The following is a 24,919-nucleotide window of genomic DNA, read 5'->3' as shown; positions in this document are numbered from 1 at the left end:
TCATTTTACTTTCTAAACTCAAAAACAGCAAAAAAGAAAAAATTGGGACTGAATGCACGAGCAGGCGCGTCGGGTCTGCTAGACCCTAACATCAAAAATACCTACAAACGTGAAATTCTACAATGTGCAATTCTCAACCTTCAGAAAGTGGTTGACCTTGACTACAGCTACTGCGGACTTGGACCACTTTCAACGAAAGGGGGGAATTCTACGCTTTAGTTTTTGACAGAGCGGGTCTCTCAGACCCAACGCGATTGCTCGCGGGTTAAACTTCACAAGTTTTTTCGGCACATCTGTACATGCATATGTACCTAAGAACATGTAGATGACCGAAATATCCATTTTGAACGCCTCCTCAGCTAATCACCGCTAATTCTCTTGTGATGTCTTCATGCGCGTAAACTTACGTCACTCAAAAACGTTATGAAATAGTAAGTTGAAAACTCATACGTACGTAGTATGATCTAAAAGTTGGAGGACAAGTTGTATAAAACCTTACCCTGAATAGTTCACATTACCGAAACACATCTATCTACAAAATAGTCACCTTGGACGACTATGCACTTCTGCCAACGTTCGTATAGTTTTTAGAAATACTCCTGGAAGACATTTTTCGCAACCTCCTGTAAGGCCTCTTGCGCTGCTGCTTTAACTTCAACATGGGGAAGAAGGCGACTTTCATGCTGAGGATGCACGGTTCGATTGGTCAGTACTCTGATATGACAAACAATTAACATTACGTTTCGTCGGACTTAGCTCCGTGTGACTTTTACCTGTTCTCAGCAAAAAAACATTTGCATGGACTCCGCTTTCTTCCGTCAGGAGAAGATAAAGCTGCATCATAGAAGGTAGCGAAAAATGACTTCCAGGAGAGTGTCCAAAAGTTATATGAACACTGGCAGAAGTACATAGTCCCTCAAGGTAACCTTTTGAAGGTGGATGTGCTTCTGTAATATGAACTATTCTAGGTAAGGTTTTATACAGCTTGTTCCCGAACTTTTGGATTGTACTACGTACAATCTGTATAGGGTGTAGTTATGTTTCTCCTTTTTTGACTGCTGTATGATGAATATGATGAAAGAGAAAGAACAACAGTCAAAAAAAAAAAAAAAAAAAAGAGACTGTTTAATAACCAATTGATTTGTTTTTTGTTTTTTTTTCTTTTAATTGAACATATAACTAAGATTTCAGTAATATTGTAATGATGTATGGATTTAGGTACACTAAACATAGTTAAAAAACATTAAATTATGTTGCTGAATCATTCAAAAAAAATTTAGGAATAAAACTATGAAACTGTCAACAAATTACGCAATTAAATTCGAAAGATTGCACGTTGACATTTTTTAGTCATCAAATTAAACAAAAAAGGTAACAGATAAATTACAATACTAAATCATAATAGGAATATTTTTATAGTTATTTAAAATTTATGAATAGAAAATTTTGCATTTTTCAAAAAACTAAAACAGTGACATAAATTTTGCTGGAAAAAAAATAGCCATGAAAAGAGCGAGGCTCTTAAAACGCAGCTACAATAAACAAACTCAATATTTACACCAAGTTAATAACTGAATACATATACTACTTGATCTGATGTTGGCACACATAATATTGAACAATTTGATTATTTAATCTTTTATGAAGCTTTACAAACAAGTTCAAATTAAATTGTTCAATTTAACAATATTTTTTTTGAAATTTAAAAAATTGCATAATCGAAAATCCTTGAAACTTTTCTATAAAAAACGAAAATAACTTATTCATTGATTTTATATAAATACATAAAAATAGTTACTTACAACAGAAAAAAAAAATCGATCGCTATTAATGATACAAAAGAGATGGCGCATTGCAAAATGGGAAGGGGGGGGGGTCACCCTCTGATTTTGCAGTGACTCACACTTCGGCCCCAACCTCGGCCTAATTTTTTTAGTACAGAACCGCTAAAATCAACGCTTTGGAAGTTTTTGAATCTATTTCAGCACTTCCGAAGAAAAAATTCAAAAGTCCCTTCGATTTCCAACTTATATCACCATTCAAAACGTCTTTAATCAATTTCTTACATTAATGCTCAAAATTCTTTCTAAACAATAGATAAAGTTTGAAGAAAAAAAAAATCTCTAATTTTATGAATGGTGTTAGTTTTAAACAACTCGGAAGTACAACTAGAGTTTAATTTCAGAAATTGAGGAAGTGGGAGGAGGGGCACACAAGTGTCCTCGGAAATTCAAAAAATAATCGCAAAAAATAGAATTCAAAATAATCATAAACTTTGAGAATAAACCCTTTCAAAACTTGCACCCAAGTTTGTTTTGACGTGTAGTGGCGGATTTAAAATATAGCAAATGTTGCAATTGCACGAGAGACCCCATAACCATAGGGGCACCGTAGGAGTTACAAAAATGCAGCTGTGTTGATGTATGAATGGAAATCATACATCAACAAATGAAAATCATACATCAACAAATGCAAATGATAAATGTTTTACAACTTCTGTGATAGAGAAATAGGGCCCCAAAATGTATTTCGACGGGCCCCAAACTTGTAACTCCGTCGAAGCAATACAGAAAAGACTGCATTACTGTGATTTATATTACAAATATCGAAAAATTAAAAATTACCGTCGGCTCAACGGGAATCTAACAAAATGACACAAAAACCGGTTTCGCCATCTCATATTTGTTTCCATGGTCTCCAATTCTGCAATATATCACCAAATGATCATCAGTCTGAGACGCTGTATTAGTTTTGCGTTGAAATAAGTAACTAATAGCCACAAAACATGAGTAAACAGGCTTTTCAGAACACCCGATCGAAAACAAAAAGGGAAGTGCACAACTGGAACGTACGCACACCACACATGCGAAAACTTATCGTTCTACAGTTTACCATTTTGGAGTTATGACTTATGAGAGATACATACATCCAATAGCAAGAAACAACGCAATAATTAACTTGTTTGGTACCTGAATGCAGTATTAAAAACTCTTTCAGGGGTGACTAAAATAGAAATTCATACTGAAATTTAGTAAACAATTTTATATGAAAACAACCTTTACTTTGTATTAAAAGGTAATCAATAATCATCAAAGGTCCTTTTTTTTTTTCAAAAACATCGGCCAATTCCATCGGCTTTTCGATGTTTTTAAGGCCGATGGGCCGATGTTTCCTGCAATTTAGCATCGGCCGCCGATGCCGATGCCGATGGCTAAATTGTTGAACCATCGGCGCCGATGCATCGGCCAGGCCGATGCATCGGTCGAGTCCTATATATTACAACTGAAATATTATTGTTTACATCACGAGAGACACGAAGTTACTAATTCGGTTTCACTGACGATGTAACAATATGTTTGTACATCAACAAAGAGGGAAAAAAAGTCGTAATATTGCTTTCCAGTTCACATTACAACAAAAGCAACTCTGGTGCAACCAAAAGTCACAACTATTTTGTTTTATAACAGGACAAAATCTGGTGTTGACACGATTGATCAAATGCTTCGATAATTTCGTAGCATTGGATCTAAGGGGGGTGAACAATTGGAGCGGTGCCCTTTGAAATATAACTGTGCATTAATGCATATAATGAGTATATTTAATTTCATTTCAAATCATAATTATACCTGTAAATGTAATTTGAATAAATGTCAATAATACGGAAAGTTTCTTTGCGTCTTAGATCTGTAGTGTGACTGGTATGCAATATGCCATGTTTTCAAGTGTTTATTTTTATTTTTTTACAAAGTGAAAAAATTTTCTGGCATGGGAAGTGAGTCCAATACCTTGGTTTTACACCAAAAAAAAAGAAAAGAAATGTAAAACGAATCTTTAACAGGGAAAAAAAATCAGAAATCGTTTGTGAGGATTTTTTAGATACTCGACGGGGGGGGGGGGCAACTAGCTACAAATTTACATGTGTTTTTGAACTATACACTTCTCTAACCCTTCAGAAGAATTTTTATGGTGAATACAATGCTGTTTTTCCTATCAAATATAAATCACTGCTATGTAACTGCCGAAAACTGAATAAAATTAGGGGGCGTGATATCAAAAGGGGGGGGGGGTGATGAAGAAAACGATGGTCATATATTGATTCAAGGATTCATTTTACATAAGAATCATCAAGAATGGTGTCAAAAGCATTTTGAAAGGGTATTTTTTGATGTGCAGAGAAATGGGTACTCGGGTACCTGGTTATTGAATATAGGTATAAAAGTTTTAAATGTTAAAAAACTCCCCCCAAAAATTTTTCTGAAAACACGGTTACAACTTTCTTTAGTTCAGATTGATGTAAATAACAAGGATTAAAAGCAATTTTTACCAAAACTTAGTTAGAAAGGGTAATATATATATATATATATATATATATAATATATATATATATATATATATATATATATATATATATATATATATATATATATATATATATATATATATATATATAGAATAATAGTCGCAAAAGGTACTCGGGTAACCATATATATATAGATAATTTTGATATTTACGGCTAACTGCAACGGGAAAAGTTTGACGACATCAGGTAAACGGCAGGATCTGCTGAAATGAGTAATTGAGATATTTGAAGAAACGCGTTTTGTATTCAATACTAACAATAGGTAAATGTTGAAATTCGACGTTATTTTCAATCTTTTTTGGGAAACCAAATAAGCAAGCTTGTACAATAAAGCTAACGTAAAATAGATAACAAAAATGCGAAAAGGAAACATGTAAAATTTGCAGTTACTGCCCTTTACATGCCCACGGTGCTTTCTACTTTTTATAATGTATTTATACTGTAATAGAACATACCGTCAAATTTAGTATGGCTGTGTAAAACGTAAGTATCAAAATATTTTATTACTTCGTTATATAGAATAAGCAGGGGGGGGGGGGGGGCAACAAATAAATTTCGTGCTCAGTGTCTTCAAAAATCATAGTCGTGCTCTGAAGGTCCGAGCCTGAAGGGGGCCCGAGATTTTTAAAAATCATTTTTGACGGGCCCCGATATTTCTGTGGAAACAGAGACATAGTCACATTTCTGAAGAGGGTGGAGGCTAAATATGCTAGAGTAAAACCTACTCCACCAGTCTAAAAGCTCGCCATCCCGTTCAATGACTCCTAAAATGAAAGCGGAGGGATGTTCATTGCCCGCGCTATGCACATTATCTAGTTTCCTTCCTATCCAGTTCCTTCATCATTTACTGAACAAAAATTGGAATGATGCAAAACTTGTTTCCAATGCAATAATTAATTTTCCATTGGGAGTTTTTCCACTAAAGATTAGTAGGGTCAGGGTCATGTTGAGAAAACTGACCATAGACTCAGCCATTTTCAACGTTGCTAAGCTACACTTGGAAAACCGCTTAAAATATTTGAATTTTTTTTGAACAGATATCTAAGATTACACTATCTAAGGAAGGAGGATTCTGGTATCTTACTGTACTGTGTAGGGTAAAATGAATATGAATTGAGAAAATAAAATAACATTTAAAGCCTAAAAAGAGCAAAAACAAAATTGCACACCCAAAAACTAATGATCGCAAAAGCAAAGCAAAGAGCGAACATTGAAAGTTATTTTAAAAAGCCTAGCTTAAATGAACACAAATATTTTATTTGTTAACTAACAAAAGAAGGCAAAGGTTAAAAATTTTTAGTCACTGATTTTCCGGTCATTTACCAACAATTAAAATCACGCGAAATACGCAGACGACAGTATATTACGATTTATCCTACGCTAAACAGTTTTCAAACAACATTTTTTTTCCTACGCTTAAAATTTTTTCCTACAGTTAAAATCTTCAAAACATACTTGTATACGTAAAACAGACAAAAACAAACTTTTAAAACTACGGGTGGTCGGGTGGATATTTTTGTGTTTTTCGATGGATAGTATCAGAATTCATGCATTAAAACAGAAACACAGGAAAAAAAAGTTTTTTTTTTTGTTGACCCGTGTAATCTGCAGTAATCTCTCTCCGCAGATTATTTGTGGCGATGGCTTCTGTATACTGCGAGAGGCAGAGAGCAAAACAAGTGCGGCAGCGCCATCTTCGAATCCATCGCTCACGAGTACGGGAAAGAAGAATGGGAATGATTCCATAAAACAGGAACTGCTGGTTAGGGCGCAAACAGTAGGCCGAACCGCTATTTGCACAGATGCTTGTTTTTGCGGAAGACGGATCTCCCGATTCGGCCTTTTAGAGCGACATAGAATCCCACTTTAGCAACTTATTTGTTTAGGAGAACAAAAAGAGCGGTTAGAGTGTTATTAGGGATGTAAACATTTTTCTCTCCCGTGCGATAGTGGTGCAACTCAATGTTATTAGATTTAATTTTTTCAATCTGGAATACTACTAATGATTAGTTGACGAGTCCTTTATTTCGCAGGGCGGGGGGGGGGGAGAAGAGCAAATCAATTACACCCCACATCCACTGTGCTGTGAAATTTTTTTGAAAAATTTTGACATAAAAAATTGTTAAAATAAAGTTTGTGTAGCCTACCTAGGGTCGCAGCGAGGGGGAATATTTGGGGGTTCAACCCCCTCCCCAGAGTCCAACGAACGCTTTATTATAACACACATATTACCAAACGCTAAAAATGATATTATATACTTAAGGGTGCTCTTCACTGAGAGTCTGAAAGATTCGGATCTAATGTTAACCTACGGAGAAAGTTGGAGCTTGTTTTACAAATTCCTGTGAAGTTTTCGGATCCGGTTTTTTTTTCTGAGTATTTTTCAAGACCATGTCTGTTTCTTTTAGTTTTTACTTTTTTGATGTGTCCATTCTCCGATTTTTTAAAATTCGAGAAAAAATGAATTTCTTCGAAAACGAGGTACTGTTGGACATTTCGCTCTGTAAAACATCTGCAACTCGTGCTATCGAAATTTTAAGAACGCCCTGACACGCAAAATATTTCCAGCTCTCTTTTGAGATCTTGTTTGAAATAATGCGACCATTTTTTAAACAAATATCATGTTCTAACTATTGAAAAAAATTTCAAAATACGTTCACTTTTTGCATTCGCCCCGCCCTTTATTAGAAACCTCCCCTTTTTGAGGGGTAAGTGCTAATGGGGTGTAAGATTTATTACCCTCTCATTAGTTCCCCTCAATGACCTCCGCTGGACGTCCTTTCTTCTTTCCTCTTTTCCTAAGGCTTTCGTGAAGAATCAAGTGCTTTTGAAAGTGAATCCATGTAGATGCGTGCTATTAGCTGTTAAATTCGCAACATCTGCTTTTTTTCAAATTTGTGGTTTGAAAAGAAATAGATTTGAAAGGAATATTTCTGAGTCAAATTGTTTATTTACAATATAATGAACATTGTTACAATGCTGTCGAATGCGAAAAGTTGACATTTTTCCCTTCCAGTAGAAAAATATTTTTATATATAGATTAAATCGTATTCCAGATACTGGGTATTTTGCATCGTTTTACATGTGTTTTATGTTACTACAAATGGTACACACATAAAGTGCTTTCCACAGCTCAACAAACATTTTTGAAAATTATTTGTGTCTTTAAGAGCCAGACTCGTCAAATTTCTTTAGAAGGTTTGGGAGGTGGAAAATTCAATTGCGGAAAACATTCCGTACACCAACATACTCATTAAACACATAGAAAATCATGAAAAATATATTAGCAATTTAATATAATTCAGTTAATGTAAAAAACGCACCGTGGTAGAATTACTAAGCATTGTATGTATTAGTTTTAATGACGTTTTCAGCCTTATGTTGCCGACAAAGCTAACTAAAATGTGAACAATATAGAATGGGGGTTACAAGTTTTCACTGTTTTCTATTTTCATTCTCAGAAGCTAGATCAGCATTTTAATACAATGTAGAAAAAATTAATTACAGGCATAAAGGTTTTCAGGTCACATAAGCACCCCCCCCCCTCCCTTAAAAAAAACATCATTAAAGATCGTCTTAAATTTCGTTTTTATGGCTTTAATTTCAAAAAATTTCGGGAAGGGAGTTTGTGAAAAGTCCTTCTTTGACCATAAAAAAAAGTCGTCTAAAATTGCATTTTTGGGTTTCAAAAACCTGCATGTCCCCAACGTTATTAAAGATGGCCTACAATCATGTTTATAACACTTTAAAAATTTTGCCTCCCCCCCCCCCCCCAACATCACACTAAGACTGCGTTTTTAGACTATTTCGAAAAATTTCGGGGAAAGCTTCCGAACTCCCCGTTTCCTAACAGAATTGAAGAACCTGAAATTGTGTTTTTGGCGTTTCAAGTTCAAAAATTTGCTGGTGGAAGATCACAGAACCTCTTACTTACTTCCAAATACTACCAGAGATCGTCTAAAAGTGCATTTTGAAAATTTTTATTTTCGAGAAAATTAAAAGGCATAGCCCTCAAACAGAGTGCTTGGGAAAATAGGGAGTATTTCTGAGTAAATAGTATGCTTACGATAAAGATCATGTTAATTAAATATAGAAATGGTTCCCTCTCATAAACAAGAAGCTAAATCCTTTCTCTCGCTGTATTTACATATTACTAGGAGTCAATAGAATGGAAAATGTGGGATCTCAAAAAAGATTTTTGTTCTATACGAATGAAAATTACTTGATAATCATTGGATTCGAACATTCATTTTATTCTGTGACTGAAGACAGGATACGATAATTTTTCGGCACAGAAGTGCGTAACACAGAACTTAAAAGAAAAAGTTTGTCTTGTTTGTTTTTTTTTTAATTGTGAACCCTTACTTGTACCTATAATTGCTTTCCTAAATGTAAGCTGTTCATTTTCATTTTTGTTTCAACTTTATGTATTTCCTGCAAATCTGTTTCTTGCCCTTTTTTTATTTTTTATTATTGATTCATTAAATGCAAGATGCATGAAAACGAGGCAGAGCGATAAAAACTTTAAAATCTGGCAGAGCGAGGCGTTGAGATTTTTTTTCATCTAAGTATTTCGAGATTTTTTTTTTTTTTTTTTCAGGCAGATATACATGTAGGTAATATTTTCGTGCCTCCTGAGAAAAAGTACAACCCTTAATATTTATTATGACAACTAACGAGGATCAGACACTCACAAGACTTATTAGAAAATTTTAATAAAAACTCAATGTGTTGAAGTAGAAGCACTATATACACTATATGACCAAAAGCATTGGGACACTTTCAAAAATTCACATGTTTAGGGATTTCTCGAGAAATAATAGTCCAATTGCTCTATAATTTGTTTCGCATAAAATGTATACTCTAGTTGTCATTTTCCAATAAAAATTAAGTCTGCTATTCATTTAGGGGACCGACAACAAATTGAGTAAAAAAGTTTTTTGATAATTTTTCATTGCAAATTGCTGGGAATAAGCTATAATTTTCAGAAATCAGTTAAAAATCTATCAAAAACTTATTTTTATATTTTTGTGAAAGTATCTCTTATACCCATGGAAATATAAGCATTTCTTTCAAAAATGCAAAATTTTTTTGAAGGTTTTCGCCTTATATTACGCAGAGTATTTCGTCAAACGTTACTAAACTTTTAAAATATTTGACAGCATTTTAGAGAAACATAATAATAAAATTTGAAGTTAAAATATTGAAAATTTGTTGAAATATGAACAGTTAAAGCTATTAATTTTTCACTGCGCAGACACGAAAGATAGCAATTTATAACGTTCATAATTTAAAGCTCAGATACATCCTACAATCCATGAAAATAATTCCACCGCAATTTCTTTAAATTTTAAAAAGTTATCAGCAATCTAATGAGCCGAATTTCTATAATTCTAGGATAGGCGACGAATGGTAAGGAATTGTTAGCAAACTGGCAACACTTTCCTGCCATCGTTATAGAGTGATTCATGATAAGAACAGATTATTTGTTGCTGGTCCCCTAAATGAATAGCAGACTTAATTGTTATTGGATTTGACGTCTGGAGTATACTTTTCATGAGAAAAAAATTACAGAGCAGAGAGCAATAGGTCTTTTATTTTTTGAGAAATCCGTAAAATTGTGAATTTTTGAAAGTGTCCCAATACTTTTGGTCATATAGTGCATGTAATACCTCATGTATTTTGCCGAATTTAGTAACTGGGAATCTGAGACTCTAAAAGTGCTAGGTTTAGTTTTATTGCAAAATTTCAACGCAAGATAGTTTACAAACATTGAGAGTGGGGGAAGGAGTGATTTTTGCCTTTGATCTTGGAGCAGGGTGAGCACCCTTGCATACAAAGATCAGAGAAAAATCTTTAATTTTTCAAATTCAGGAAATCCTTATCCGTAGCCGTCCGCGACTTTGCCGTTGTTATGCTCAATTTGAAAGAACTTTCACCATAACAACCCCTTGAGAAATGCTATCGTAGCCTTCTCATCTGCATATAGTACTTAGATAAATAAATAAATATTTTTTCAAAAAGAAAAGGATTCAAAGATAAAGATTAGGGGAATTTTCTGGTCACCAGTGGTGAGAAAAGGTATTTATAGTAGCCACATTTTTTTCTAGTCGCCACTACATTTGTAAAATAGGTAACTAACCAACAAAGTAGTATTTAATTTAGCACTAAAATATAAATATTATCAGTTCAAATAAAGGTTAATGTAACTAATTAGTGGCATTAATGTTTATTGTACAATCAAGTATTAACTATGCAAAGAGGATCTAGTTTCATTTTTAAGAATGTTTTCTGCTAACTCGGATGGGGTTGGGGAGAGTGGCAAACAGGCAGAGGAAGTGAAAGAATTTCGCCAATCGATAACTAGTTAGTCCCCACTTTTATTCGGCACTCGATTTTTCAAATTTATTAAGTAGGATCATCCATTTTTAAAGAATATTTTTTGGTTAGAATTTGGAGTTCATTTCGTTAAAATTCAGTGTGGTCATGCAGGCTATCTTTTTTTTCCTTCCTTTTTTGATATTATCAATTTTCAATAACGAACATTTTTCTAAAAATAAAACGAATTTATAAATTTATTTATTGCAAATATTCATTCATTCGTTAATTTTTCCTAGATGAGATCAGGAACCGTATTAATGGGGAAAAAAATCTTCGTTTCAAAAATTAATTTTAGTGCGAATGCAAATAAATTAATATCACAAGCGGGATTGCAAAATGCCGCGCCTTTTACACTGAGTTATTTTTCTTTTACCTATGTAGTCAAGACTCAAGAGGGAAAGAACTAGAATTTCCTTGGAAGGGTCTGTAAAAAGCTGCGGTTTCATTTCGCCGTCAGCTATTACCTCCTTCGACTACTCTGCACAGCAGGGGAGCGTCCGGTCTGTCCCCTTGCAAAATGTGACAGGTCACATGATCCACACTTTCATCGGCCACCGCTCGTTCTATTGGTTGTTGAAGTGTCAATCACTTCACTGATGAACATTGCTTTCGTTTAAAGAAAAAGCCCATTTTCAAGCGAGATCGTTTTTCTTTCCCACTGAAGAGCAGCCTTAAGGATAGAAGTATCGTGACCCTACCAGAGGTGAAATCTGGTTTCGTTTGTATCAGGGCTCGATTAAGATACCGAGAGGCCCTTACGTCTAACACTGTTCCTGGAACCAAATGTAGTCAAATCTTACAATTTTAGTTGTAGGTTAGAACAATTTTAGTCATTAGCAAGCCCCTAAAAAGTGAAAGCCCGAGGGCACTGCCTAATTGGCCTATTCGCAGTAACCCGGCCCTGACTAGTATGTTAATGGAATCCTGCAATTGCGATGCATGAAATGGGGGAAATAAGTCCCCTTAAAGCACAAAGAGAACCTTAATGATGTAATTACGCGAAGCGTTTGAACACTTAAAAACCATCTATTTCATACGGCATGCACACACACAACACACATGTATGTAGTATATTCTTTTTTATGAATTTTTCAATACTTTTTAAAATTTTTGCAGAAGTCAGGGTAAATGCATGTCTGCTTCAAGTGACAGGTCTATGGATACTGGACGATGGAAGTAATGTAGTAAAGCTATATCACAGTCTCCATGAATGGCCAACCCCTCAAACATGACACAGACCTCCCCCTCCCCTCCGAATAAAAAAACATCATTAAAACAATTCCCTAAAAATCTCAACACCATAACCAGTCTCTGAGGAGGACGCCCCTTACTGCCGTAGGCAGGTAAAGGGCAGTAACTGCAAATTTTTCTTTTTCTTTTTTCATTTTTGTCATCTTTGTACGTTAGCTTTGTTGTACAAGCTTGCTTATTTGTTTTCTACTGAGAAAAAAACGCCAAAAAAAAAAAAAAAAAAAAAACTAATTCCAACATTTACCTATTGTAAGTACTGAATCCAACACACATTTCTTCAAATGTCTCGAAACCTCATTTCTGCAGATACTGCAGTTTACCAGCTCCTGGTACGGCAGTGAGTATAGTTTACGCAAAGTACTTATTCAGAACAGCTCCAGTAAGTTGCAAACTCGAAACGTAGCCATGTGAATACGGCAGGATCACTGAGCTATTCAAAATTTCATCAACGTGAGAACCACTTCAGAGGACCAAAGAAAACGTTTTTAGCGGTTGAAAGCAGCGACTTAAAAGTGAAGAAAAATAAATGATGTATCCGTCAATATTCAAGAGTCAGAAAAATAGTGAGAAAACTGGGTTCGTTGGCATAGAAAGCAGACAAACGTATTCATGACTAATACGTTCTACGACGTCACTGTGAACGTGGTTCATTCACATACTTTTGGAAGGTCACAATAGATGAGGAGGAACACTGCGCGCCAGACGTAACTGCAGACGATTTTTTTCCCCAAGTCGCTTTCGTTGTTCTTTTGTTCCGCATTTTTTTCCTCCTAGAATAGGGAGAGAGTAAGAAAAAAGGCGGGAAAACATTTTCTTTTGAGGTCGAAGAAGCGGATGTGAAGAAAGTTGAAAAACAGAGAGAGCGAAGAAAAGTCATTAGCAGAGAGAGAACCATTTGCTGCAAGTTCTTCTGAGGTGAGGAGAGTTCTCATTTCATTGCAAAACGCTCTCAGTTACGAGAGTCAGGGCAGCCGAGAGAAAACGATTATGAGTCCTCCCCCCCCCCCAAGGTCGGGATCATAATTTCAGACTTTGTTGACATGGCTCTCGTCGGCCCTGGCTGGAATCTTAGAGCAGGAATTAGCAGAGTCCACTTTTTGGCTTAGGAAAAGCTAGGTACTAGATCTCAAGTCACGACGAATTGGCGTCACGTTTTGGGTAAGAAAGAAACTCGACTTCTTCCAATACTTTACTTCAAACGCAATCACGTGACGTAGGATCTTTGCTTCAAGAATAAAAGGCTTCATTATCTCCACATTTTATTTCTTTTCAATGGCTAGAATGATGTATAACAAAACTCGATAAATAATACGATTCATGCAGGGCTTGCCAGCCGTGGACCTAGTCTTCTCTTTTTCTTTCTTATTTTGGAGCAACAACTTTAAAAAGGAGTTTATTTTCTTGCGAGGGGCACCAAATTTAACCAGGACCCAGGGCATCACTTCAGCTTGTTAGAACCATGGATTCATGCACCACGCTATCAATTATCAGGAATAATCAATCTCCGGATCAGAGCCGAGCAGAGTAGGCAGGCAGTACTGTGCCTACATTCATTCCGAAGACCCCTTGCCAGATCATGTAACGGGCCCCCAATCTTCCCAAGCTTAGAAATAGGCACAAAAGTGTTGCCAGTATTTTTTAATGCCCCTTTTTAAGCCTGAGACCCATTGCTGTGGTACCCCTAGTTCCTCTCATTTGGCGTCATGGTAGGCAGCTGCCTAGGGCATCTAATGACAGCAAATTTTACTTTGTGCGGCAAATTTTTGGCATATTTGTTAGTAACCTTGAAGACAAAACATTGGTAAGTTTTTATTTTATAAAGCGTTTTTTCTTCTCATTAAATAATATTCATTTTTATTCATAAGTCAAAACATAACAAAGCAATTTCTGGAAAAAAATATTAAATTAAATGTAGTTTTGAAGGGAATGGGGCGACAGGTTTCAGGTCTGCCTGGGGAGGGGGGTACGGAGCTAAATTCAGTTCTGGTTCAGATTAACACAAACCATTAAAAGGTTGGAAACATGACTTATACAAAACAAGTAACTTAAGGAGATTTTTTTTAATGTAAAGACTGATATAGATATAAGCATGCGCGCACATATTTTGTGTATTCGTTCATTGCCTCCCCTCCCTTCCTCCATTCTGAAAAAACGCGCTGAAAATTCGAACAATACTTCATTTGTAATCTGTACCAAAATACAGCGAGCAAGATCGAAATCATAATGTCTTGTAGATCCGATCCAAGGCAAACCCGTTTACTCTAACTCCCCAGCCCCCCCCCCCCGCCACCCATTTTCTGCTGTGGGGCGCAACACTCATTATATTGTTCTGCTCAACACGGGAAGAAAAGCATCTGCCGCAAGTCAAAGTTATTATAACCTACTCACCTGTCACTTCTGCCACTCGAATGGATTACGTACTAAATGCAGGTTATGTCTCCTGAATAATGAGAAAGTTTTCGGAGAGAACAAAGAGAAGGTGAATTAAATAAAGTGTCGTAAATGACAAAACTGGCCTGTTAGCAGAAGGCATTTCATTGTTAGAACACTAAACAATGTCAAATATTTCTGAATTATACATGGGAAAAGGTTATTCTGTAGTTTAGACACCAGTTTTTTACACCAGAGTCAGTAGCAGTTTTACCACGTCGCAATTGTGAGAGACCCCCACGCACGATCATACAGCTCCCAAGAAGATTAAAAAATGTGCATGATAAATATTCTACACCGTTTAGTGATCCACGAAGGGGCGTGCCAAAATGCATTGCGAGGGTCTCTCAAACCTGCAAGTCCGCCACTGAACTAGCATTGATCCCATGTCTCAAGCCCGATTTTGACATCTGGTGGCTCATAGCAAAGAGAACATTGGGGGACACCTTGCACTGTAACCCCATTGTACAACATTTTGTGTTGTAATAAAAAATGATATTTTCAAGCGTTATAAAAATTCGTTCATTGTATTGAAACTTTGTACAAATGCAAATATTCGAGATAAAAATTCGCGTACTCAGATTCGATTTGTACGTGGTTACACAACTAGTTACCTAATGAAAATTTTTGGCATGAAATTTGTTCTTTCCAGGGCCGTGTCTAAGGGGAGTGTTTTAAGGGTTAAACCCTTTCCATTGAGGAGGAAAAATAAGTAAAATCAAGAAAACGTTCCCTTGGCTTAAATTAGTGAAAGTTCGAGTTCAACGTTTTTCTTTCTTTTAACTTTCTCTCTGAAGTTTTCCTGCAATGTGCAACTGTTAGAGATTTACCAACAGAAATAATATTCTGGAAAAAACTATGGTGGACGAACCGCTGAATGATCTACCAATGTAAAGCATAAATATTACTAATTTTGAGGAGGTTTTAATGAATTTGGCATTTGTTGCAGCTATGAAGATGCAGTACTGATTGTATTTGGTAAAGTAATTTGCATTTGCAATAAACTCTTTCTTGTTTAGTTTATTAAGCATTATTTTAGAACATAAAACCTGATGTACATTCTACATTATAAAATAATTATTTGTGGTGAGTTTTTAATACATGCAATGTACTGCGTAGTAAACAGATTTAATTTTAAAGAAAAACAAACCTGGTTAAAGTGAACCTGTAAAATGAAGGAATACTTTGGTCACTTTTGCATTCAGAATAGGGAAGTTGCAACCTATTAAATGTTCATATTTTGGCTATTGGATATTGTTGACCCTCAAAACTAAAAAATTCACCATCGCCGAATATTAAAACACCGTGGTTGATTTTTAATGAATTTTTAAAAATCCACGCGCAAAAGTGCGCGCTTCTGAAACATCACGAGCTTACGTCACAGGGCGCGAATGGGCAGCCTTCCGCCGAAGATCCCTTGTTTTCGCTAGGAACATTTTGAGCGCGCTGATATTTTTATTTTTTAGAAATTCAATAATCCTTTTGAACACACTATGGAGACCGGATTCGTTAAAGCACAATCTAAGTAATCTTCCTCATGTAACATCAATGAGGATATTCGAATATTTCCGAGAGGATGAGAGGTTTAATGTTCCAGAAACGCGAGGAGTTAAATGCGAGGAATTAGCCTTTTACGTTTCGTCTTCGAAGTCGAATGCATGACCTTCGGCTTCTCCCCTATCGGAAGAGGGCATGACGTCACTTCCTATGCCATTTGACGTCACAAGAGCTTGAACTTTAAAAATTAATTTAAAAAAAAACTACTTATCGTATCGCAAAAATTTTTTCACCTATGATGTTCACACATGTTACTCTATCATATAAAAATAAAATTGAAAAATCGAAAACTTCCCTATTATCCCTCCAGGATATGAGGGGTTGAATCACCATCCCCCTACAGGCCAGATTAAAATCCCTCCCTTTCTGAAAATCTGAACACGGTCCTAGTTCTTTCAGTAATGCAAAATCCGAGAAGACGCGTAGTAGTAAATAGTAGAATAAAATTTACTTTTGTATGTACTGTATGTGTTAGATTTATCTTTAAATGTCCAACTGTAAACATGTTTTTTCTCTAACTATGGCGGGAAAAGAAATAAGCAATGACATTTATAAATCTCCTGCCAATCTGGATTTCTGGCTATCCGGCTTCCTTTCGGATAGTCGGGGGTTTATCGCTTGAAATTCCTGTATGATCCAGTAAATAAAAAACATACTTTCTCAACGAAAGCAGTGTAGATCGGCAACGTTTGTCCAACTTTTCCCGCGACTAACTTCTGCGTAATCAAGACTCTCATATACAGCAAATGGATAAATTGTATTACATATAATGCCGCTTTCAGCCCATTTAATACGCAGTTTTCAAAACAAAAGAGCTATCAAAAAGGGGAAACAAAATTAGGGTCAAAAAACTCAATCCATTATCACATTTCTTGTAGAGAACTCTAAAAGAGTTTATGGGTCGTAAAATCTGTCGGCGGCAAGAATGATTTCCATGTCATAAAACATTTTCGTATTTATAGCGCTTCGTGGTATTTATTTTTACTCTTTTTAGTTTTATTTTTGAGCACTGACTTATGAAACACTTACTGTAATCAAATTTATTCAAAGTAGTCAATCCGTGTTAATCTTCGACAAATTCACGTATTCAGACATCGAACGCTAAATAAGCAAAAACTGAAAATAAATAAAAGAGAAATAATCATTTGTGATTTGGCCAACTTTCTAATTAACATAAAAAAAAAAAAAAAAAAAAAAAATTAACAGGTCTAGCAAAATGATTTCTTTAGTTAAATATAAAATAGACGATTCATTAAATTCGTGACGATGCAGACATCGAAAAATACTACCCGCATTTTCTACCGAAAAAATTTGATCTTTGTAGCAAGATAAAACTAATCGTTTGTGATTCTGCAAAATTTCTAATAAACATTCCAATTATTATCATTACTATTTATTATTATTTTAAGCTCAACTATTTTTACTGAATGATTATTTCTCGCTCAACTCTTCCAGTCAGATCTATCCTAATTCGCAGCAACACGATTATTTCACATTGCGAAAACTGCACCTGTAAAAGTGTTTCCAACAATGCTTCAGTGCAGGGTCGTTAGCCGTAACCAGCGAGGCCGACGAAAGGCCCAGTGAGCCTATTCGGAAACTAGGACCCCGATCCTCTGCAGGGCCCGGGTGAGAATCGGGACATGATCTGATCTCTCTGTTAATGAAAAATGTTACGTCAAGTGTTCTTCATTAACAGAGAGAAGTTTCTAAATTTTCTTAAAATGCTCCACTTCAAATGCATTACTGTATGACATATTGCAATAGTAATCGCAAAAAAAATAAATAAATAAATAAATAAATAAATCGATATAAATAAGCGTTAATTTATTATTTATTTTTTTTTTTGGTGGGGGGGGGGGGGTACATTCGAATTTGACTGAATTGATTTAAATGTTCCTTTCATTTTCTCACAGTAGGAAAATGTTTATTTGCTTTGAATTTGCATGGAGATTGGCGATTGAATATCTGTGCTTGAGTCCGAGCCCGCCCGAGCACGAAACCTATTTTCGGTTAATAACAGGAAATATCCAACGTTGTTTAGCACAAATAAACAGATTTCAGAATACACGTGTTTCGAGGTTTCAAGGAACCCCTTTTTCAATTCAAAGGTGTGAGCGTCTAGATGTAAAGACACCTAGTAAAAGCCAAATCTAAGTAAAAGCCATCTTTACATCTAGAAGCTCACACCTTTGAATTGAAAAAGGGGTTCCTTGAAACCTCGAAACACGTGTATTCTGAAATCTGTTTATTTGTGCTAAACAACGTTGGATATTTCCTGTATTCCTCGGCACAAAGGTATTTATTTATTGCTTCATTGCTCTATTTTCGGTTCTAGAGCCCGAGCCCGCTTGGGCCCGGGCTCGGGCTGTCGGGCCCGGGCTGAGCCCGTCTCATCTCTACAAGGGACCCGCCTTGACTCTCGGCGGTCCTAGTAACCATACTTTTGCTTCGAGGAGGGTTTTATAAAACCATCTTTCGCGAAATCTGAGTGATCAATAAAATTTGATTTCATTTGTATATTCTATTGATTGTTGTTGCAATAGGTTGTCTAAATGAGAAGTGTTGCTTTAAGGACATTAACATGAGCAAACGTACACAATGTCGCATCTATTAAATGAGGGAAAGAAATCTGATGTGTGCACTACATAAAGTCACCATTGTTTATTATATGTCTTCTTGTGTACTCTTATACGAGCATTCGAAATAATACTTCTTAAATTCATATATTTTGACAGTTATAAGATATGTTAATTAGAGAGTTTAACACTTTCAAATTTAAAGAATTTTAATGTGTCTGTTGGCGTCAGGTATTCAAAATTTGAAGGGAAACATTGTACTGTTTTGTATTTAATGTTCCCAATTAAATGAATATGTTTGGATGTTCGCAATTAAAATATATACTGTGGATAAAGCACTTATTTTTTTAACTCTTCAATAATAATAAGTTCATTTTTCAAATAAAATAGAAAAGTAAATAAATAATTAAAATAAAATAGTAATAATATATTTTTCAACAAAAAATATTATAACAAAAAGTATTCTTTAGAAAGGTTTTGAAATATTTCAAAAGGGGTTTCGTTCCCCAAAAACCCTCCTTTAAATACAGCTTTTTTTCCTTTTTTCCTAAATTGTCTGTTCTTAAGCAATGTATGGTGGTGTTTTGCAGACTGCCGATTCGGAGTAGTACTGATTTCGGGATGAAGGGTTCGGAGATAGGCATCCTCCTTTCGACTCCGCAGCCCTAAATGTAAGTACGTATCGCTTATCGCTTAGGAAAGAAACCCTTATCACAGGCAGGCTCGGATTTACGTACAAGCTAAGCAAACTATAGCTTAGGGCCCCCGCTTTGTCACCCCCTCCCCCACTCCCGGAATTTAGCATGATTCGTTCCAAAAAAAAAAAGTATCTAAAAATATAAATTTCATTTTCTAGGACTTGAAAACCTTGCAAATTTGGAAAAGTGTGGCTACGAACCACAAATGGGAAGGGGAAGGGAGAAGGACTGCCAATATATGTCAAATTCAACACCTTGCTACATCCTGCACCAAAAATGAAAAAGCTATGGTTTAGATGTTTCTGAAACATTATTCAAATTTTTGTGACACACATGTTTCACATATCTTGCTACTCATATAATTTCGAATGCAGTATTTGGAAATTCTTTTGCAATTGCTTGCTTTTATCTTACTTCTTCTGCATATTGTCAATCTGTTTAACACGGGGGGTAAGAGGATAACTACTTCTATTCCTTTTCGTTTTCTGCCCCACTTACAACTGAAGAAAAGTTGTCATGAGAAATCTATAGTTCCTTTCTTCTTTTAAATTTAAAATAGCTGTTTCTTACAAAGTTAGAACAGGACTGTAAGGGCCCCGTTAAGTCTGTCCGGCCCTGATCACAGGGTTCCCAAACTTTTCCGATTCGCGGCACTCTTTGAAGAATTGGAATTTTCTCACGGCACCCGAATCTATCCCCCTACATTACATGTTGATACCGTGGCACGGGAGGCTTCTCCTTGAGGCATCCACTTTGGAATTCCTGTGCCTTAACCCATATTTTTTAATCCTTTAAGGGTTTTTAGATCCGGCGAAACAGCGAAGATACTTTGAACCGCAGAGGCCCCGCTTTTGCGTACTGCTTTCCATGGTACAGTGAAACCTGTGTAAGTTGACCACTTGCGGTGCACTACTTTAGTGGTCACCTTAAGCAGGTGGTCAATTTTAAGAGGTTGAATTATACGATAAGATCTAATTCTGTGCTTGAAAATAACAGTCAACTTAGACAAGTGGTCAACTTACATAGTACAGTAAAAATAGGGGTCGGACCCAAACATCCAAAAAAAAAAAGCTAAACCTGGTGCAAATTGTTTATTACCCTCCCAATAAGAACAGGTAAAAAGTCCCACCCCATTGTGCGTCGGGTTTTGGAATGGGGGGCATCTAAAAATTGCTGTTTTGGGTATTTTTCCAGAATTTTTAGAGTAAATTTCAAGTGAGAATATTATGTTTTACTAAATTTAAAAGCATGAAATTAAAGGTGTTTGACCCCCAAGAGAGATGACGTAACCCACCAATACTACAGAGCCCCCCTATCCCCGTAAAACGAAGCAGTACCCCCGAACCCCTCTCTATACATTTCATATGGAAACATTATTTTATGCTAAGTTAAAGTTAGAAATCGAGTGTGTCTATTTTCCAAGATCGATGATGCACCTCCTCTTAAAGCTACAGCACCCCCCCCCCTCTGCCAAATAAAATAAATCCTCACCCCCACCTTTCCCTTTTATTTCAAATAGAAGTATTATTTCATGCAAATCAAAAATGCATTAAATCAGGACTGTCCACCCCATAAGAACAATAGCCCACCTCCCAAAACGAAATTATATACTAAAATATTATCCTTCCCCCACCCCCTCTAATGGTGCACATTTGATTAAATGGCCAGAAAAATTACGCTGAACTGTTTTTTTTTTTTTTTGCTTTCAAATGATTTCTCCTAAGCTTCTAACAAAAAGTTTTCGTTATCAAGATGTTTTTTGGAATCTAGATCCTCAGCAAACTCGTTATTGTTGCAGCTATGTCTAACACAGTTTGTGCATATAATTGAGCACTTCAGTCCACTTTCAAACTTTTCAAACATTCACTATATCCAATGAACTCCTCAGAGCAAGCACAAGATTTGAGACGCTGAAAGTCTTCTAGAGCAGAAGGCTTGACAGTTGTAATAGGACGCAGATTATATTTCTGTGGTGCTTTCTTTGCACCCATCAAAAATGACACTAGCTTTCCCATACTTACAAATTACCTATACACTGCATTGCTGGCATATTTCCTTGAAGCTTACAGATCATTACCAAAAATATGATCAAGCAGGTATCTTCCATCTATTACATATGAGGCAGTGAGAAGCAAAGGGATGCAAGTAGCAAAATTAAAAATTTGGAGATAACCAGTACAAATGGTTGGTGAACCTCTCCTCTATCTTGAGGCAAGAGATGGTACTAGTAGACCTGGTAGTTGCTTCTATACAGCATAATTTAGAAAAGAAAATCAATGAAAGCCTACCTAGGATCTTATCTTTAAACGCGTTTTATTCAAAACTTGAAAGTGTCCACTTACATCCCTTTGCTTCTCACTGCCTCATATATGACACCAGCTGTTCTCTGATGGTGGAGGAACCTTTTGCTTCAGATAATAGCACTTCAACTATGCAAGATTTCTTTCCTTCTGAAACCAGATTCATCGAATACTGATGGAGGATCAGCGCATAACTCGTACCAGAAGTTCTTAACAATTTGTTATTCCATCTTTACTGTTCATACCATTGGGTGGAAAAGATGGTTTGGGCTTACACATCTTTACCAATAGAAACTACTCTCCTAACAGAAGCTAAGACATAACTGTTTACCTCCTTTACAAAGAAATGCCACAAAATTGTTTGCCTTTCAATATCCTTTGATGTTACTACCCGAACGTTAAAGGTCTTATGGCAACTCACCTTATCGTCAACGAGCAATACCACTACCAACTTAAGAGGGAAGAAACTTCTGGGGGCTTTAGAAACGGATTGTGATTTCCAAACTGGGAGACAAAAGGGTGTAAATATTTAGCATTCTATAGTTGTATTGCTCATTGCTCTCATCAAGACTTGTTCTATCGTTGAATCACTACAGGTTCTAGACCACCTGAATTTGTCACTGAGTTAGATCGTTGTATAGCTGATGTTTGATGTGATCAAATTTTTTTTATCGCATAATGTACTTAAAAGGTTGAGATAGTGTTGAAAGTATATGTCCGCATATTTAGCATAATTCACATAACCAGCTGCGTAAAAGAGAGGTAGCTCGGCGTTTGCAAATGAGAACTCCCACCGACTTAGAGGATGCAGAATTGCAGCATTGCCCATCTCACTATTGGCAATTTCGGTTTGTCCCCCCTTACGGTGATGGTAAAAGATTGTAGAATTGTTGAAGTTTGTTAATCAAGAAGAAGTAGGGAAACTTTGGTCAATTTGAACTTTTTTTATGCTGCAAAGGAATTTTGTTTTCCAGCGCTCTAAACAGTTTAATAACTCCAGTCACAAATAATTTGGTTACTGAGCTCGCTTAGATCTTTTAGAATTATCATTCTGACATTACTATATCATTGTGTGGCATTTTGTGCTTCGGAAAAGTTTAAATCAGGGAAATTTTTTCGTGAACTTCACTGCAATAGTTGATTTTAGAATGTAAATTTAGGGTCCCCCCCCCCCAAAAAAAAAGCGATGGCGCACCCCTTAAGTGTGACGGAGTATCCATCCAGAATAAAAGCCTTCAAAAAAGAAAGAAATACCCCTTGAAAAAACTGCCTTAAAAATTTCAATGACGCAAAGCTGCTCCATGAACCCCCCCCCATTCCCCCCCCCCGCCTGTACACCCCTGTTAATTAGAATTTTTTCTGTGAGAGTTTATTATTTTACTATTATAGAGTGGTTTCTGCGAGGTTTGAGAATTTTTTTTAAGTAATAGAAATTATTTTTATTTAAATAGAGGATTATTTTGTCCCCCCCTTCCCCCCAAAACCCGACGCGCAAAGTGCTGGGACTTTTTACCCCTTCTTGCTGGAAGGGTAAAAAGTAATTTGCAACAGGTTTCACTTTTTTTTTTTGGATGTTTGGGTTTCGCCATATTTTGGCCTAATTTTACTGTACTAACAAGGGTAGTCAACTTTACAGGTTTTACTGTATTAGAAACAGCGCGACGCAGCGACGTACGTCGCATTCTTGCGAAGATCTGCCGACTATTTCTCAGTAGGGGGCGGAAAAAAAAAACGAATATTTATGAAGGTAAAATTGTTTTTCATTCCAGTAAGCGAGAGACCCGTACCGTATTTTCTAGAATACAACACACAGGTAACATGTGCTTGTATTTTTTAAGTTTAGCATCTTTTTTTAAGCGTTCATTAAACTTTACGATTAATCTAACTTCGGTTTAACTTGCAGACTTTTTTTTTTGGGGGGGGGGGCGGGGTTTCATTTCTGCACACAATGTGCAGGCGCAAAACCCGACAGACGGCATCCTTGTTGCTCTCTTGCTGATCGAAGATGGTGAGAAATTACATATTTAATAAAATCACTTCATGTTTTATAAAGAAGGACTTACCAATTTCATTCAGTTTCGTTTCGCCAATGATGGGCCAACAGAAGCACAGAAGTACCACAGCCAGAAGAGGCGGCAACGGGCGACGCCCCATTACCGCCCCGCCCTAAAAAAACAAAAAAGCAAATTAGAAAAAATGTAAGCTGACATCCAATAATTCATAAAATTTGGGGCGCTTGAAAAATCTTCGAAACACTACAAATTTTTAGTAGTTTGCTTCTATCGTACTTGCTCTGTCGTTGATTGGTGCTTTTTATTTGATGTTGAAAAAAAAAAGAAAAGAATAATAGTAGTAAAAAAAAATTAACTGATAGCAAATTAATTTTAGGGTTGAACTAAGCATATAGTCCAGTCAATGAGTGCTCAAAACAGGGGTGTAGCGTGCACGGAATATGAGATAATTTTCGACTTCAGAATATTGTTAGGGGTAGTTAGTAAGTAAACATACTAAAAGTCCCCGCCCCTAGGGGGTGAGCTAAAAGTGGGAGGGAGGAGGGAAGAAAATTTTGGGTTTTTCCAGAAAATGTCAGAAACGGTGGAAAAAATGCGTTTAAAATAAAAATTCCAGCTAAATAAACTTCCTACGAAACTGTTTCTACACATATTTGTCAAATTTCCAATAATTTTCCGGGTATATGTTATGAAAAACCGATGATTTTCAGAAAAATTAACTCTTTTTTTCAAATATTTGCTCCTAGTGCCTCTCAGGATCAGTATTCATGAAAATTTTCAATGACAAAATTGTAGAGCTTTAAATTTCCTTCAATTTAATATGCTATTTTGTTATATTTTATTCTACCATTCAGAAGTTATGGAATTTCAAACACGCACTTTCATGGCAAAAAATGGAACACTTGCCATTCACAAATTTCAAACTGACTCGAAAGGATCGCGCCCTTCCTCTTTCCTCAATGAACCCGACAATTCTGATGAGCAATGAATTAGTATTTGTGGATTCCTCCAACACAAATGATATATAAAGTGGGCGGGGGGTCGTGAAATTGTTACAAGGGGGAAAGGAAGAGTAAGAAGTGTGACATCAAGCATTTATTTAATACGAATATGTTTTAAAAAAAAAATAGTTTATGAAAAGTAGTGTGTGACAAATAGGGAAGAAATCAAAAATGTTGGGGGAAAAAAATGTAACATCATTTATGGATGGCCCCTTGCCAAGAAATTGGACGGAGATTTGCAGGACTACGTGTATGCAGTATGAATTAGCTCCATACCCATGGCATTGTTTAACGAAAGCGAACACTGAGGAAGTGCAGAAAGCCAGCACGTCCTCAGTAAGAAATTTGTT

General features: G+C 36.0%; 1 protein-coding gene across 1 annotated transcript in view; it reads right to left on the bottom strand.

The window, feature by feature from the left end:
* LOC129228345 (insulin-like peptide receptor) overlaps positions 1-23,710 on the bottom strand; it is a 158,036-nt gene extending 134,326 nt beyond the window's left edge. Inside the window, exon 1 of the mRNA XM_054863027.1 lies at positions 23,620-23,710. Within this exon, the coding sequence (XP_054719002.1) occupies positions 23,620-23,710 (91 nt within the window). The remainder of the gene's footprint in view (positions 1-23,619) is intronic.
* Positions 23,711-24,919: the final 1,209 nt, after the last annotated feature.

The sequence above is a fragment of the Uloborus diversus genome, chromosome 1, assembly GCF_026930045.1.
Source record: "Uloborus diversus isolate 005 chromosome 1, Udiv.v.3.1, whole genome shotgun sequence".
Lineage (NCBI taxonomy): Eukaryota > Metazoa > Arthropoda > Arachnida > Araneae > Uloboridae > Uloborus > Uloborus diversus.
This window is presented reverse-complemented; position numbering and strand designations above follow the sequence as displayed.